The 18,398-nt window shown below is 42.1% G+C and overlaps 1 protein-coding gene across 1 annotated transcript in view; it reads left to right on the forward strand.

The window, feature by feature from the left end:
- LOC102781288 (uncharacterized) overlaps window positions 1–18,398 on the forward strand; it is a 95,932-nt gene that overhangs the window by 60,872 nt on the left and 16,662 nt on the right. The window contains exon 3 of the mRNA XM_087830554.1: window positions 15,868–15,940. Coding sequence (XP_087686680.1) covers window positions 15,868–15,875 — 8 coding nt within the window. The 3' untranslated portion in view covers window positions 15,876–15,940. The remainder of the gene's footprint in view (window positions 1–15,867; window positions 15,941–18,398) is intronic.

Below are 18,398 nucleotides of genomic sequence, written 5' to 3' on the forward strand. Positions count from 1 at the left end.
TTCAGTCTTCATTTCTGTCATACACTCATTAAAAAATCTAATCTAGAAATAAAAAACAGACACACACACACACACACACACACACACAAAAAATGCAAGTATCAAAATGCACATTGTCTTATAACTAATTCGAGTTAATACAGCCATAATGACAGTATAACGGCATGCTAATTGGCCTTTTCCCTTCACAACAATGCTACCAGATCAGCATCTCTTTATTATTTAATAACGTCAAACGCTTGGCTGGCTGTGCTGGCTGCTGAGCCTGCTGGCTGCTGTTGGGGAGAGGACAATGCAGCTCCAATTCAGGAGTTTCACTCAAGAGCTATATGATCGCTAAAAAAAAAAAAAAAAAGAAAAGAAAGGGAAAAAATCAAAGCGATTAGAGGAAAGCCAGAGATTCCGCACCGCTAGTGATGCTGGCGGTGCGCAAATGTGTCTTAATCAAACCAGTGTCGCGCATATTTATACTTTTTCGTCTCTTTAGAGCAACAGGTGACCGGTGTGAGGTCCGTTCCTGCAGTTACAAGTGAAAATCGGTCCTTTGTTGTCCGGAAATTAGGAGACCGGTGAGGGCGGGGTGATCGTGCACTAAAGAATTCTCTACATATACTAGTTTGTCGGGAAAGTCCACTAAATTTCCGATTAGAAATAAAGAGTGGACATCGGAAGTGATTCAAAGGCAGAAAGGCAGTAACTCAGTCAATAATCTCAATGTAAATAATAATAATAATAATACGCATTTTTTTCTGTAGACTTTATAAAACAGAGCGACAATTTCCCGACTCCCACAGCATGTCGTTTGTCTGGAACAACGTGAGCGGGTTTCTAGGCTGACTGCCACCTCAAGGCCGGCTCAGGCAACTCAAGGAGACCCGGGGGGGGGAGGGGGAAAGGAGAGGGAAAGTGGACGGGTGGGGTGTTCTGCTGAGACACAGAAAGGGCCGATCTGTGCTGCAGTGACTGGCTTTTTCTTTCATTATAACCCACCACACCCACCCACCGACCGCCACCACCACCCCCCGGTGAAAGTTTCGATCCACTTGGCTGAGGTGTCGTACTTTTGATTTTCTATATCGTCACTTTTCGAATTAGGGCGAATTTGAAACCGAGGTCTCGATTTCTTTGCTCCCAGAGTCAGTCTTTGGATACATTTAGTGTTCGTTAGTCTACACAGCCGAGAGCATCACCGAAGCTCTCAAGCCCTTTATTTCTGTCCCACATGGAGAAAACCGATGTTTTTAAAGCATTTCTTTCTTTTTTCTTTTTTTTTTCGGCACTCTTCATTTTCCAAACTGTTAAAAGTCAAACAATAAAATACCGATTGCACAGAAAACACGTGGCAGACAAATTTTGATTGATTTGAATTTCTGCACCAGATTTGCGCACTTGAAGCCAAAGATGAGTGTGACAGCGACATATTGTTTCATTTTAGAATGAGTGTAGCTGACAGGTTTACTGTCAGGAGTCTGTTTCTGTCGGGGCACCATAGCTGGAGGTGGTTTGCAGGCATTCGGAGACTCTTTGATAGAGAAGGCTGTTGAGCTGATGGGACTGAATCATCATTAACAAGCCAACAGACACAGGAACCCCCACCACCACCACCCTCCCTCCTCTGGTCTCATTTCCCAGCATAGACACTAACCTCTTTCACTCTGTCATCAGCCCGACTCTCTCCCTCTCTCTCCACCGAGTCCAGCACAACAGCACAGTCCATTGTTCCCGGGCCCCCCTCCCTCTGCCTGGCCCCCCGATCCAACTGTTGACCAACAACTACACTCGCACATTAAATCGGGAGGGGGCGGCGGGTGCTGTCCTATTTTAGAATATGACACATCTAGAAATGCATGCTGAGAAAAAAAGTGGGGCTAAATGGGTGAAAAGGTGTGGTTTTAGTGTTTTAGTACAGCAGAAGGTCCTGCCAAATGATACTAAAGAGCATACACCAATTATGAAGACCGTTCTAGAACAGATAAAATATATTTAAAACAGTCTGATATTTTGCAGACTGGTCCAACGCAGTTAGCTCATCTGGTCTAAAAAAAAGGTTGCTTTTCAAAATAAAAGCATAGTCTTAAAAAAAGAAAAAATCTAGCCTTTTTGCTTTTCTCAAACTGAGCTTTTTACCTATTTCTTTTTTGCTTATTTATGGATTATAAAAAGTTCTTAAATGATAAATATTAAAGCAGGCTTCAGTCTTTTCAAACCCAAGAAGAATCACACATCAAACCTGGACAATATCCAAACAGTACAGACAGAAAAAACACGAGAAATCTGATCACTTTTTCCAAACCCAAACAAGTGAAACAGGCTTGATCATGTCTGTTTATAGTGTTTGAATGGATGTTTCTAAGCTGGGCCACCTTTTAGTAGTGTATCTACAGTTTTAATAACATTGTTATACACTTTAAACAAAATACACAACTTTTACCAGCCAGTGCTACTAATATTTAATTAAACCGGTGTAATTTCAGAGGGATTCTGCTGTCATTGTTGTGGAGATTGTGACACATGTCATCAGTCAACACTGGTTTTCGTTTTTAAGGAATACTTGGAAGAAAATGTGTTCATGTGGGGTTTTTTAAGGTTAGACTTGTATTACAACATGTCACAGAGATGGTGCAGTTCCTGAAAGCCTGCTGAGATATCAGCACGACACTTTCCTCTGCTACAAGCGCAGTGTATACATACACATAAGGCCCGCTTCTGTCTTACCTCACTTTCCCCTTATTTTCTCTGGTCTCTAACTATCAGATAAAGGCTGAAAACATCCTCCATGTATCATTTGCCAAATGGTTTTATGGTTTGGGCCTCAGCAGCAGCAGGCGCATTTTGATTTGCAGCGATACTGTTTTGATAACTCGTGTCGACACGCAGATCACTTTCTGTCACGTAGAAATGCCATAACTCTTCCAGTATTGAATTATTTATCTGACCCTCACTTTGCATCCTTAGCGAGTTTAAACATTTTGCATTGAAGCAAGGAACTAGAGAAGCTACAAATGTGCTGGTTCTAACTGACTGAAATTTGTCAGACAGTTCAGAGTTCAGGGAATTTATGACTCTTTATTTGGCCCAAAACAAAATCTTACTAGTGTTTTCTCCCCCTTTTTTTCAAGAATTGAAAACATAGAGTCTTAAAGGAAGGCGAACACGGCGTGGCATGGAGCCTTCCCTCTTTAAAATTTCTGCATTTACCCAGCTCCAAGCGAGAGCAATTTCCTTTTATTATGCGTAAAATCTGGCTCGCTGGACGATGGTGCGGACTGTAGTGTAGATTTCGATTGATTGCATCAGTCACTATCAGGCTATTCTGGAGCTGGTGACTCTGAGGTCTCCCTCTCTTCGTCTCTCTGACAGAAGCTGTTGTTGAATGGAAGAGTGGCCTCTTTCAGTGTGGGTGTCCCCTCGGGGCCAACTGGGAGAGATAATCAGACAGGACAGTTACAGACAGACGGACGGATGGACGGATGGGCAAGCAGATGCAGTAGACTGAAGTTGTTTCTCTCAGACTCACAAGAATTTGAGACTGGGGGTTGTCATGGTGGGCGGGGTTATTATTTTCTACACGTTAAATGTTTCAGATGGTGTTTTAATTCGCTGTTTTCATTCTTCTACCTTTAAAAGTCACTCAGCGAGGTCTGAAATCCCGTCTGCAGATCTGTAGTGGATGTGCAGCAAAATCTTCTGTTTTATCTCACAAGTGGGTGCAGATTAGCTCAGATTGGACTGGATTAGATTAGAGTCTTGCTGCTTCTTGTAGCACAGCACGCACACTAAACAGGAAGAAACTAAGATTACTGTAATGATTATAAAAATATAGAAATCAGCTCTACTAATAAATGATGATATGAAAACGTTAATTATTTCTGAAAATCTGTTGTTAAGAAAAAAGATGTCACCTTGTCTTTAATTATATTTACCTCAATTCATCCTAGTTTCTCATTTCATCCATAAAGATACGGACTTAGAAACCAGGCTTTAGTGTAACATACTATATGCTCTTCATCTTCTTTTTATCCAGTCAGGAAAAGCATTTCTCTCTAGGTAACCATAGTTCTGTAGCTGAAGAAAGTGTGTCCCTTAATGTAACTGTGCACACAGATATATTTGAGCTTTAAAGTGTTCATTGTGCGCTGTTAGGCTACAATACCGACATTTTTTTTTACTACAGTTGTTCATTTATTATGATTTGCTTCACTGATAGTGCCGGCGTATATTTTCCAGAAAAAAAAAAATCAAAACAAAAAATCTTCTTGTACACTGAAGCATTAAATGTGATAAATGTATTAATATGAAAAAAATAATCTCAACCCACCCCCCTTTACTCGAGCTCATATTTCAAAAGATTGCATGATCATTACAGTGCAGCTCATTGCTGGAAGTTTCCATCACAGGTTTATGAGTACACCTGTATGTGTGTGGGTGGGTGTGCGTGAGGGAGGGAGGGAGGGAGGGAGGGAGGGAGAGGGACATGGCAAATATAGGGCAGAAAGTGAGAGAGAGAAAGAGAGAGAGGGAGAGAGAGATGTCTGCAATAGGTTGGGTTGGGCAGGTCAGTGCTGCAGCATTTGATTGTAAATAAGCGAGGAGTCAGTTCACACGCCGATCAAGTGACTGCCGGGAACAAGCGAGCCATTTGAATCAGGTGGCTATCTCCCTATCTGAGAGATCAGAGCCCTGTCACCCCCCCCCCCCCCCCCAACACACACACACACACACACACACACACACACACACACATACACACAACCTGCCTCCTCCCTGTGCTCTCGTCATTGTGTGTTGCACAGTAAAGGGACACACGCACACACACATGCACACAAATGAAATGACATGTCCCTCCCTGCTGGCTGTAAGGGCAGGCAGAGTGGCTGGATGAGATTTCACTGTCTCACGTTAGAAGAGGAGAGGAGGCAAGAGGAGAGAAAAGGAAAGGAGGAAAGTGGAAAGGAGAGGCGGTGAAAGGAAAGGAGAGAGAAAGAGAGAGGGACCCCCCCCCCCCCCCAAAAAAAAAAGAAAAAAAAGATAACATCCAGAAATCTTTCCTGTTACCGGCTTTGTTGTCTCTCAGAGTCCCTGCAAAAAGAAAGTGGTTGAAATCATATTTCTGTTAAACTCGTGGCACAAATTTTCACTAAAAATCAAAGAGACCTTATGTTTACACTGTAAACTTGTTCAGTCTTTAAAATGTGAAGTAAAAAAGCGGATTAAAAAAAATGAACGGCAACACTGAAAATATTGTAAAGACATTTACAATATTTTGAATCCAGTAATGACTCCAGATATTGTCTTTATAGGGAAATAAAATAAAACATGAGAAGATGAACTAACAATTAATTTTCAAAAGGGCTGGCAGTCGATTTCCATCAACAAAACACTAAATTTGTTCCTTCAGGGCAAAATTCATCAACAGTCAGTACCCTCTTTGCACTGACCATATAACCCTGAGAAGCCAGAGGATGCTCTGCAGCTACACTGCTTGTCACAATAAATACCTGTGAAAAATGGATCCGACACACACACACACACACAACGTTGTCTCAACAACGGCCCCCAGGGGAGTCGATGATGTGCGACAGCTGCTCCCTGTTCATATTGATTAAATGACAGCCGGGATCATTTACCGATTTACAGACTGACGGAGCTCAAACGTACAGCGCCGCCCCGAGGGAGCGTTTCGGACTGTTAGCCCAGACAGCCTGCGGTTTATGTTCACAGCCGCTGCTTTAATGCGAACATCATCCTCTACCCCACTGTGTCCCACAGGACACACTTAAAAGATTATGCTGTTCATTTTCGATGTTGAGATCATCACTACAGTGACTTCTAAACGAGCGCAGATCAAGTCATGATGACACGGTGGCATTGCAATGTAGTGATAATGTAGTGATGTTTGTTTCACAGTCAAAATTTCAGTTTCCTACAAAAAAGACTTTTAGGATTCCACAATCACTGTACGCATGAGAGGCATGACGGGAAGGGAGGAGGATAGCTGGAATTTATGACAGCAAAAGAAAGGATGGGACAAGACTGGGATGGACTTAGCAGGACAAGGAAGGACAAGACAGGTCAGCCTGGGCAATGTGTAGCAGCTATATTTAATGTGATAGGATAAAAAGATGCAAAATAAATCAGGGGAATACAAGAAGAGACATGAATGGCTATAAAAAGTGAGGACAGGACAAGAGAGAAGAAACCAGACAGCAGGATGGAGAAGTAGGGCCGGCTGTCCCATTACTGAGAGTTTTGAGTCTCTTTGTAGACTGTGTCGCCCTGGGAATGAGCCAGGTGAAGCTGTTGAGCACAGATTAAGGCAAAGATGGATCAATCGCCTTAATATTAGGGCGCGTGAGTGACAGCAAGCCCGGGGACACAAACACCCAGACTATTGATTTTGATCTCTCCTGAATTGCTTTTCTCAAGGCATGCGCATGCCGTCAAACATTTACAGTTGCACACGCATAAAATCGTGACAGGCCTCATTGCTTTGCCTCTGTCTGTCATTCTTTCACTATTACTGTCTAAATCAGACACAGTCCAGTTACCAGGACTTTTGTTTGAGACTCGATGGGCAGGAACCCTCTGGCTGTGCTTCTTAATGAGCTTATAAGATATTTAAACAGTAGGAGGGAGGTGACTTTAAGGAAGCCATTAGCAATAAATTGTTGCCTACTAAGATGGTTAAAGCGTGTGAAGAAGCGTAGCCTGAAAAAGTTCAAACGTGGCGATCAATGCGCGTATTAGAAATTGCAAAGTAACGGCAAATTATCCAATAACAGTAAAAAAGCAGAAGGAGGTGCTAATCCATACATCGTTTTCACCAGTCCAGTCTTCAGTGCTCCCAAACAAAGAAGCGTGGAAGAGTCTCGAATAGTTAAAAGTATTATGCATTCATATAAAGGCTACTATTTCAACTTTCGTCCATTTACTTTGGTATGCCCGATTGCTTGAAATACTGCAATATCTATTAGCCTTGGATGTGGTTGCTATGGAGAAGAAGCCATTCAGAGGCACAAATTAGAGCTGTGGCAAATTTAACATACTGCATTATTATTATCATTATTATTTTTAATTAACTTGCTTATTTCTAACTTTTGGATCACCAACAAAAACTGGCATAGATGCTTTCCTTTAAAAAAAACAAACAGTGTGGCTCAGGTGGGAGAGCGAGTTGTCTGGTCGGTGGATCGATGCCCGACTCCTCATAATCTCCTTCAGCCCGTGTGCCAAAGTGTCTTCGGGAAAGCTGAGTTGTTCCTGATGCAACTGCGTGAATGTGTGCGCGATTGGGTGATTGCACGAGTGACTGAGACCTGCAGAAGAAAGCGCCTTGAGCACTCAACTGAGTAGAAAGGCAGCATGTAAGTGCCAGTCCATTTACAGTCACAGTTCTCAGATGAAGGAGGTCATGGTTGTTGCGTGGATGGGTAGTAACTTAAAAGAAATGTTGATTACTCGATGTAGTGGCTATAAATTAAGTGCATTATCTGCACTGGAATTAGTCACAAGCCTCGCTTTACATGGGGTCGAAGAAGAGTAAGAAAGAGCTTTTGTTTTTTCCCCGGTTGTTATTGGTCGCTTTCCCCCGTTAGCTGGGATAGATGCTCGAACAACTCTGTAACTGTGGACTGGACTAGGCAAGTGTCAAAGTGTCGACCGGTAGAGAGAAACCTGCCCACTTATTGTCATGATACATTTTTTTTAAACCAAAACCTCTCCCCAACTGTATTAGGTGTTTTAACCTTGATTACAAAGGTTACTGCCTCTAATTAAGCAATCATTTAACAACCGTGATCCAAAATCTGCAGCTGGACTGATTTAAACCTTTTGCTGTAGCCTATCAGGCTCTGTGATTGGATTTATCTCAGCACAATGCTTCCTGAAAGTTACTCTTCCAGGTTTTGTTTACACAAACGTGTGCCTTTGACAAACCCGCTCATCTTTTGTTCTGACAATTCAATCAGTCGCTTTTTTTTCTCCCCAAGCTCTGGGAGTGCCTAACGCTATCCAATGAAAACCAACAGGACTTCTCCTTCCAGATCCCCACACAAGCCACCCTGAATTATTTTTTCCATTTAAAGAGGGAAAAAAAGTGCAAAATGTGCATTTACTAAAAGTTGAATGTACACAAAGGTGAAGGAAATGTGAAACAAGCAAATAAATATATAAAAAAAGCTCCAATGTGGCAGTGAATGATGGGAGGGAAGTCTGCATTGGGAGCAGTGGCCTAATAAGGCTAAATACCAGACTGTGAATAATCTCCCAGTAAACTGTCTACTCATGAAAAACACAGAGATGCAACAGCAGCAACTCTCGCTTTCTGCCTGGCTGTCCTCCCTGCCTCCCTCTTTGCCTCCCCCCCACCAGTATCTTTCTCTCTGTCCACACTGCTCTCTCTCTCTCTCTCTCTCTGTTGCTCTTCTCTTTCTTTACCTCCCTCGCTCCTGCTCTCCTTCCTCCCACCTCTTCCTCGCTCCTCGTCTCGTCTCGGTAAGTAGGATAAGGCTTGGAGAGCTCTGTCGTCGTGGTAACTGCCAGAAGTATTCAGTTTGAAGTTTGAGGAGGTCAGTTTGCGGGTCAGACTAACCCCCCTCCCCAACCACACACACACCGACACACACAGAGCCAAAGACAGAGTAGGGGTGTTGAGGGGACCCCCGTATGGGCCTGGGCCCTTATACATGAGGGGATCCGGAGGGGGAATTTATGTATTTGGAGGGGCAAGGGCCACTGCAAAGCTCTGCTACTAAAACAGTTGTGGTGTCAGAACTTTTAGAGATTTCTCGGATCGAAATTAAGCTGATTATGAGTGATATCGGACATTGTTGTGCTGGGATTTTCTGCAGCTCACTGACTTCAATCACTTTCAGTCCTTTAGTATGATGATCAGCAAACCCACACCTCGATGCTGATTTATGCTAATGGGTGTTTCAAAGCTTTTACGTCTGAAAAGTGGAAGAAATCGAAGGGAGTAAACATAAAGAAAGTGTCTGCTTTCATCTCTTATCCTTCTCTTTTTTATGAAGGAAATTTTACCTGACAGCGGATTTTGATGTCCTAACTTGTTGAAAAGTACCACCATTGTACTGACAGGAAAAATAAAAGCTGTTAAAGCTCAGGTCTTCCCCGTCCATGTATCAGAGGAGCTGGTACAGTACTAGCAGCATACAGACACCACCCCCAAAAAACAAAACCATTAATTCTGGCCCAGCGACGCTCAACGGTCACCAAAGCCTTGTCAATGAAACTTTGTTGTCCCGTTGACTGTAAGCCAAAGTCTTCCTGTGCACACTAACAGTTCTGGCAGTGTGTCCACTCACACCTTAAACAATCTGGCTATTGGGCAAGAGTTTCAGCCCATCAGTCTCAGACAAATGCTTGCACTCCGAGCAGGCGCAGAAGCCCTCGACTGCTTCCACACTGCCGCTGCAGGTTCGGACTCCTCATCGTAAACTTTTGTAAAACACAAGTGAGTGAACAGGTTGTAAAGCTGAATCAGTATTAGTTAAACAACCGCTACTGGAACCTGCGCTGTGCGCGATGAACTGATTTATTCTCTTGTGGCACAACAGTCATCTGTAAAAACAAGAGATGAGTCAGGTTAACTGAGCAGATGACGAGTAAAGTTTCCATGAATAGTGCTTCTTTCTTGTCTCAACTTCCTCCGTCTCTTAGTTTTACTTTCTTTTTTTTTCTTTCCCCTCTCTTTTTCTTTCCCTATCCTGGGTGGTTTCTGATGTAAATGTTTTTAGTCAGTTGGCGGCTGAGGCTCAGCAGGTGGTCCACCAAATCCACCGTAACCCCCGGTAACCCCTGTCCAGCCAATCCAAATGCTGCCCTGCCCGCCACTGCGCTTAGTTAGCCCTGACAGGACCTTCTGTGTGTGTGCGTGGGTGAGAGAAAGAGAAGCAGCACTCAAAGGACGGGCTGTGTGCTCGGAGTGGTCATTAAAAGTTTATTAGAAGGTTTTCACATGTTGTGAAATTTGGTTTAAGGCAGATGAAGGCAGATGTGCGCACTGCATGAGTGTCTACTGTTTGTTAGATTATCTGTGTCTCACATCCATCCATCCTTTTTTGACTGAAACAAAAAAGTTACCCTTTAATCGTTCTGATGTGATTAATACAGCATTTCTGAAATATTTTGAAGAAAAACAGCTTAACCTGGAAGTGATTTCTCTATATGTGCATTTTCTTTTGTAAAAGAAAACAGATAGATAGATTACTAACTAATATCTTTACCAACTAATATTTGATCATATTCAAATCTGGGACATTTTAAACTCTTAAACCTGTAAACCTTTAAAATTATGACATGTTTTTTTGGTGTAAAGTAGATTCTTTTTTTCTCTCAAAATAATAAAAAAAAACTATGATTTTGTTTATCAGATTTTACAAAATAAAAAAAAATGAAGCAGACTTTTTAAACCCTCATGTAGAAAACCTTGAATCATGAGACTAAACAACTTTTGGAAAGGGACAACTAAAAATTAAACTTTTCGAATGAAATAAAACAGCCCATTCATCATTCAAGGTTCTTTGAAATGAGTGCAATTAATAAGATTTAGCTCATTAATAAGACTGTTTTTCACCAGTTTAAATGAACCCAGAGTAAACTGCTTCTTTGTGAGTGAGAAATCTAAAGTGCAGCATTAAATGAGTCAAATCAAGTGAGTCTGTAGAAATGGACAGCTAGACAGATCGATATAGATAGAGAAGTTGATTTTAAACATTTAAAAGAATAAAGTAAACATATATGGACATTCAACAAAACAATTTGCCAGTATATTAATCATCTGCATGTAAATTTTATCCTCATAAAGAACAAAGAAAAAGACAGCTATCGTTTGATTATCTTTAAAGATTAAAGATGTGACAGCAGCAACAAAAAATCTTGTGAGCTTACGTCAAAGGCTAGTCATTTTCAGAAATGCAGTGATTTTTAATTTTATTGGAAAATATTTCCTAAAGCAGCTGAAGCTCAGGTGTAACTGTAGACTGCATCTATATCGTATAACACACATATGTTACTGTAATCAACACCAGGCAGGAAGACGTTTATCTGTTCAGAACCATGTATTGTTTCGCAGATTAAAAAATGCTGCTGTGTTCTATTCAATTTTTTATTCAGTATTCCTTACATACGTTTATGGGGACATAATATCATTTATTTATAAAAGAAGAGTGTCTTGTAGCAGTGTGTCGGTGTAGTGCTTATCACATTTACCCAACAAATTAAAGATCACCAGTTTTCCTGAAGGAAACACAAACCCAGGCTCAGGGAACATAGAAATACATGCCGCTGAGCAAGGATTTTATTATTAACCTCAAGAGAGTAATTAGGTGAGCGAGGACATTCAGGTTCCCAGAAGTATTGTCTAAAATCAAAGTAAAGTCAACAACACTAAAAGGAACTGAATCGTGTTGCCTTGATAGTTTGAGTCCTCTTCACTTTTTCTTTTCCACAGTGCCGTATGAACAGCAGCACATTAAAACTCAGTAAAATTATGACTTCAGTGCTAATCAGATTCCCCGTGCGTCACATGTAGAGAATGGCAACCCAGGTTTCAACCCATCTACTCACTTTGAGTTTCTTTTACAAATACATTTCACCCACTGTTCATCAGAGGACAGAGCGCAGAGCCTTCCTCTGATATATTCAGAATTCACCTAAACACTTCAGGACATTGTGTTTCACCTGTAAGCCAGCATCTCAGCAGAAAGCTCACCCTGCCAAATGAATGTTTGATAAATCTTTTATGAGTTAGTCTTTCACTTCTCCGGTAGTACAAATGCACCATTGGCATCATTGTGCTCACATTTTTTCCGTTACCATGATAACCCTTTACCTCCTCAGTGATATGTGGATGGAGATCACTTGAAGATGGCAGTTTTCAAAAATGTTTGTGTGTGTGTGTGTGTGTGTGTGTGTGTGTGTGTGTGTGTGTGTGTGTGTGTGTGTGTGTGTGTGTGTGAGTGTGTGTGTGTGTGCGAGAGAGAGAGAGAGGCAGTGGATTGATGGATAGTATAAACGTCTGTGCTATCATCAGCTTTGATTGGCTTTGAGTGGCTCTGAGTGCTGGGTCCATCCCAATCGCTTTCTGGGGTTCTTAGGAGCAGTGTGTGCGTGTGTGTGTGTGCTTGATGTTCATGCTTTTTTTCTCGTGGTATTTCTCTGTGTAGATATTAAGCCCTTGTATGACCTGCAAAGTACAAAACCACACGAGGGCATCAAGCAGGATGAGTGGTTTTTAGAGACTGCTATTCAAACAGAGGATGTAGGGTGAAACTGCGTCAGCAGGCAGCTGCTACCCTGAAGTGTCCCTTGAGCAAGACACTGTATCCCTATCCAAGAATGAAATGGAAAACAAATTCACAATGGGATCTTTCGGAATCATAGCTCCAGTTCTCTTTTTTTTTTCTTAAATATGTTCATATCAACACATTGAATGCGTTAAAATGTAACATTTCTTCCCATTTGAGAAGAACTCATCCTGCTGCAGCTTCAGACTCTCAGCTGAAATCTCAAGGCATCCTGTTTGGTATCATCATTTATCACCTTGAAACTTTTTTCCCCTGGTAAACACTTTTTTCTGGCACGTTGACGCTGGCCTCGTTTCTCTCTATGGAACAAATAAAAGCAACCAATAAACAATTTAGCGATATATTTAAAAAAAAAATGGAGTACCAATTTCCTCTAGGCTGAGGGGGAAATGTTGTCACCCTCATTACCCGACGCCTCCCGCCCTCCTGCTAGCTGCATACATACCAAAGACAGCACTAGAGGGAAGAGAAAGGCTCTCAGTTAATATTTAACCAGGCTATGTAAAGACGCAGTCAGATAGTTGAGCTTAGAAGCAAATAGACTCGTGTGTGGCACAGCAGCCTAATGGCTGACATAGATGGAAATACTGCAGCTGAGAGGAAACAGTGAAATACTCAGTATGTAGGAAAACATGTAAATACCATGAATATCATAATATCCTTGTGCGTGCATGTTTTAATGTTGTCTTGGATGAATCTGAAAAAGTCAGTGTGGAAAACTTTAAGGAATTATTGAAATTTATCTTTAACTGGTGACTGAATGTCAGTTTGGTGATCATTCGTTCGAAAACAAGCTGCCATTGCTTTATAAAAATCTACAGGTCGACGACAGCGTCAAATATCTGCTAAAAAGCTCACGGTATGATGGCATAACCGCATCATGATGTCTGGATGTGTGTCAAAAAGAGAGCGCATTTTTTTTTCTTTTTTTTTTTGGCTAAGTTGGCATTACTTGTACCATGTGTCCGCATGTGTGAGAATGTGTGTTTGTATTTGTGTTTTGTATAGAAAGTGCTGCGTGCAGTAGAACAGGGATTTGGTGCCATCAGCACAGTGATGTCAGCACACAGAGACAGACAAAGCCAGAATCCAAACCCTCTCCCAACTACCCACAATCCCGCTGGAAACTGTGGGGGGCCCAGCCCTGGGGGCCCACTGCCATTACACACACACACTTACACAGACGTGTGTTAATGTGCGCATCCACACACAGATACCCAGAAATGAACACGTATGCATTTGTGCTCACAGGTCAATAGATGCATACATACCTGCATACGTGACAAACTTACATGTCCACTCAGTGCATATTAGTAGAAGTATCTCACAGGGACGGGGCTCATGACTGTAGAACTACACTGCAAAAACTGGTGGTCGTGATTTTTTAAGCTAATTTTCACCAATTCAAACGTGATTAAACTAAAACCAACTGCACACCTTTTTTTATAGCATGCTCCTGTAACTCCCTTTTAAGGAAGTTACCCTATGACTTTTTAGGAAATGACAGCTTACACCAGCTTTGTGATAAAATTCAATTCAGTTTTATCTATATAGCAAACCCCAGCAATCAAACGACCCGCTACGAGCAAGCACTTGGCGACAGTGGGAAGGAATATCGAGGGGTGCAAGAATTCTTTACTTCACTTTCCAAAAATACCACCGCTGATTGGTGGTAGCCACACTGCATTATGTGAGCGTCTGTATTAACTCTGTAACGGCACTGAGCGAGCAGTCAAATCAGAAACACACCTCTGTTTGCTTTGGCCTGGCCCTGTGCCACGCTGTACCAGCCTCAGTCATACGCCTTGCAAATGGGGAATGACATTACTGTTTTTGTGGTGTAATTTACATTAATGTTCTGTCACTGTGCTGATGCAGGTGCTAATAATGATGCAATAACAAGTTTAGATAGCAAAATGTGTGACTGATGAAAGACTAAGAGATGCTGCAAACAGCTATAAATTATTGACAGCTTAAATTCAAGCTAAAGCTATTTTGTTTAGCTAGCAGAAAAGTAAATCTTACGGTTTTCCAGCCTGTCCTCTTTCATTTTCCATTGCTCTACCTGTCCAGTCATACGAGCGCATGAGAGCACTTAGTGAGAGCACTTAAAGAGGGGATTACACACAGATTACCATTTATCCACAGCACATTTTTATGCACTTGGAAATTTTTTTAATTAGTTTTTTGTCTGTGTATCACATATCCCGTCTTGTATAGTTTTGATTTATTATTATTATTGTTATTTTAAATGTTCAATGATATCTTTCTGCCTGTTTGTGGTGGCTCAATATGGTTGTAAAACTAAACATGTCAATCCCATTTTAATTCCATATGATCGATGTCTGGATAAAAAGGATTCTGTCTTCTTCATGAGAAAAAAAAAGCAGAAAATTGCCATGTATATTCGCAAATGTATCGCCTTAAAAACGTGGTCAAACACAGTGTCAAGAGACAGCCTTGAATCCCAAATCAAAATGAAACTGTAAGACTTTCTGTTTTAGCGCTGCTCTGTCCTTGTCGAGCTGTTACGCAACAATTAGTAACTGTTGCTGTTTATCTCGCCTCTTTAAATGCCCCTCTGTCCCAAACAGTAGGAGCCAGACTGGGCCTGGTAGTATGTGTGTGTGTGTTCGTGTTTGCGCATGTTTGAGGCTTATTTTGGGCAGTGAAATCGGCGTAACTCGCCGTACTGGACCCAAACAGTTCTTCATTATGCTGCGAGGAAGAGTCCGCTCGTACTGCCCCCTATTCAGCCAAGACAGGGTCTGAAAGGGGAGCACTATGTACGTGTTTATGTACGTGCTTTTTGTTTGCACGGGTGTGCTTGTGTGTGCGTGTGTACAGTTGTATAGAGCGACTGCAGGGAGCCATATAAAGATATGTGTTGAGCGATTTCTGTCTGAGTTGTGCCCTCATCCCGCCTCCTCCTCACGCTGTCTGTCTGTGAGTGTGTGTTGTAGTGGAGTGACAACAATAGTTTCCTCTGACCCGCATAATGAGGGAGTTCCTCATATTCAGACAGCTGGGAGTGGATCTGCTGTGACGTTAGTTTTAGGCAAAGTTTGCAGTCGTTTTAACCAAAGTCACCTTTAACTTTCTGAATCTAAACTTTAGTGCACAGAGGGGGGGGGGGGAGTCAGCAAGTTACTAGCCCCCGAACACTACTCGTTGCCTGGTAACACAGCCTTGCATCAGGAAACACTGGGAACTATTGTGGGTGTACAAGGATTCACTGTGAACTCTGACCTTATAGTCTCAGCAGCTTTTCACCAAGCCAGAGTGTTTTCATAAATCTGCCTTCTATGAATTCACCTACATCTGCTCTGCTAAACACACAGAATGAATGATTTTATCGTGTTTCTGTACTCTGCTGATCGTCCATTAAATATATCTGAGCATCTGTATGTGGCAATCTTCCTTCTGGGTCTGCTCCTAAGCAGATCTCCAAGTGAATACTGTAAACAAGGCAGAATACATGCTGATTTCCCTTAAAAACAACACTCCATTCCCCCCCCCCCCCCCCTTCTTCTTTTTCTAGTGATGTAACGAGAGAGTGAAGACGCGAGTGAGAGAGCGGGACAATGGGAAACGGGATGGCAAAATGACAAATGGTAAGTTTAGGGAACACACCTAAATACACACTCTCAAACACGTACACGCACTCATGCACACAAACACACACAGAGTCCCATAGAAAAAGACAGCAATGCCTTGGAGGGTGCCAGTCATGCCCAGCTTCCGCTGCGCTCCAAATTGAGCGTGGCACAGAGTGTATGAAGTCAGCCGTCTGGAAGAGAGCCAAGCATTGTTCCTGCAAGCAGCTGGATGGTAATTACTAGAGAAGGAGAGAGTGAGTGTGAGAGAGAGAGAAGCTTTGCATCCTCACTGCTGTTGACAGATTTATATAGTAAAAGTTGCACACAAACACGCTTGAGAGTACATTGCCGGGCATTGATTTTTATTTATTAACAACCTAAAATCAGTCACAATAAAAATTGTGTTCAATATAGTGGGCAGAAAGCCCCCCAACCCCGAACCCAACTGCTCATTTGAAGTGAAAAGAAAATGAACCAAGATCCCTCAAATAGCTTTTACTTGTTTCAGGCAGCAAATAATTTTAGTAGCAAACGTTATGATGTGGAACGCCGATATCTCTATAAAAAGTGAGCAACTCCATCTGCGCGAGGAGTGGCTAAAAGCTACTGAAAATAATTTGAGAAAATACACTTGTATCGGTACCCAGAGCAACAGCACATTCTTGTTTTGTGTGTCCAGATTTATTAAATGGCATTAAAATAGTGTCCCAAATAGCACTTACATGAGTGGCTAGTCTTACGAGTGATTTACAAAGGTTTTACTGTTTTCTGAACACAGGCGCAGTTTGTTCTTTTTCATATCAAGCGTAAAAAATAAGACATGCTGTTTTCCTAGCATTAAATATTGGTGCGGTCAGCAGTAAACTGCATGTCAGTGTTAGTAAATTACTTCCAGAAATACTTCCAGGAACTTCCAGAAATATATATGCAACATGGTCAGTCGCAAACATCTCTGAGTTCCCAACTCTTACACACAGTCTTGTCACTGCAGTTTCTTTGTCAGTACCAACGGTACTTTGTCTTTAACACTAAAAACCTGGCCCTTAATGATTTGCGGAGTACCTTTCAAAGGCTGCCAGTTTGGGGGGTAGATCTGGGGAAAGGCTAGCTAATGGTAGCACTAGCTTGGTTAGCTTGCTAATTTTGACTACCCTTAAAGAAATATGCTTAAGCAGAGAAACTGAACAGTTCTACTAGTGAAACAACACATGCCTGTTACTCAAAGCTGCCAGACCTCTACTATTGCCTTTATCCAAATTAAACAGCAGCGGTATAAAGAATCAACATGTCAGATGTCACAAAGTGGGAAATTAGCTTTGTGAGAGCAAAACACATTTTGGAGCCAAGCTGTATAAAAGACAACAAATCTCTTTTGTTTTTAAAAGAAGCTTTAAAATGCCCTGTCCTCAACTACTATAAATTTCCTGTATGGGCTTACCTAACACAAACTATACTACTAGCACTTTTAATCTTCCACTGCATCGCTGCATACATACCATTGTGTGTTTATCAGTTCCAAGCATGTGTGTTGTGCACATTTATCTGATATATATTTTTTTAAAGCTTCAGATATAACCTACATACAGTGAAGCATCTCATGCTGTAAGAACATTAGAAGAGTAGTAGGGCAGTTAGTCAGAGAGGAGGCCGGGCTGGAGGAATGTGTCAACTTACTGTCAACTATGTGCTGCTTTGTCATGAGACCGCAGAGCACTGGAAACACGTAAAGTTGCCTTTTTCACACCTTCGACTTCTCCCGCCCTCTTCCTCCTCCTCCTCCTCCACCATCACCCCCACCACCCCCCTCTTCCCTCCCCACGCACACAGTGGCAGCAGTAGCCAGGCCAGTGCTAGTGCAGCTGTGACCAGAACAATAGCATTCCTCAGGTTTTAAACGCCTGGCACTTAGATTCCTAACAGTCAAATTCCTAGCAGGGAGAAGCTGGGGGTTGCTATAGGACGCCGAGAGCTGTAAGAAGCCTTGCAAGGAGACGTACGCTGTAAAGCACTGTGTGATTTGGGGTTTTTATGAGAGGGATGGGTTTGGGGTGGGGGGACATCTCTGTCTTCTCACCTTGTGTGTCCCCCCCCTCCCTCCCCCCCCATATGTGACACTTTCAACACTCTAGTTTTAGCAGTTTAGGTTGAGAGGCGTCCCGCTGCTTTGCCAGGGCGTCATGTGTTGATAGAGGCACCTGTTAAGTCAACACGTTCACCGGCTTGTTTTTGGCACATGCGGCGCTGAAAACCACACAGATGTGTTGAGAGTGACACATTAGTTTTAAGAGTGTTAAATTAGGTGTTAACAAAGGACACAAACACACGCCGGTTGTTTTTCCTCCCTAATTTTGTTCACATTTTCATACAGAAAACATTTTAGAAGCTTAGATCCAAGTGATGTTCTAAAGTTAAAGAATAAACGGTGATGCCAAGGTGCTTGTACAGTCTACCGTTTTCGTTAACAACGTGCCCC

This window comes from Neolamprologus brichardi, chromosome 17, assembly GCF_056152115.1.
Source record: "Neolamprologus brichardi isolate AB-2024 chromosome 17, ASM5615211v1, whole genome shotgun sequence".
Taxonomy (NCBI): Eukaryota; Metazoa; Chordata; class Actinopteri; order Cichliformes; family Cichlidae; genus Neolamprologus; species Neolamprologus brichardi.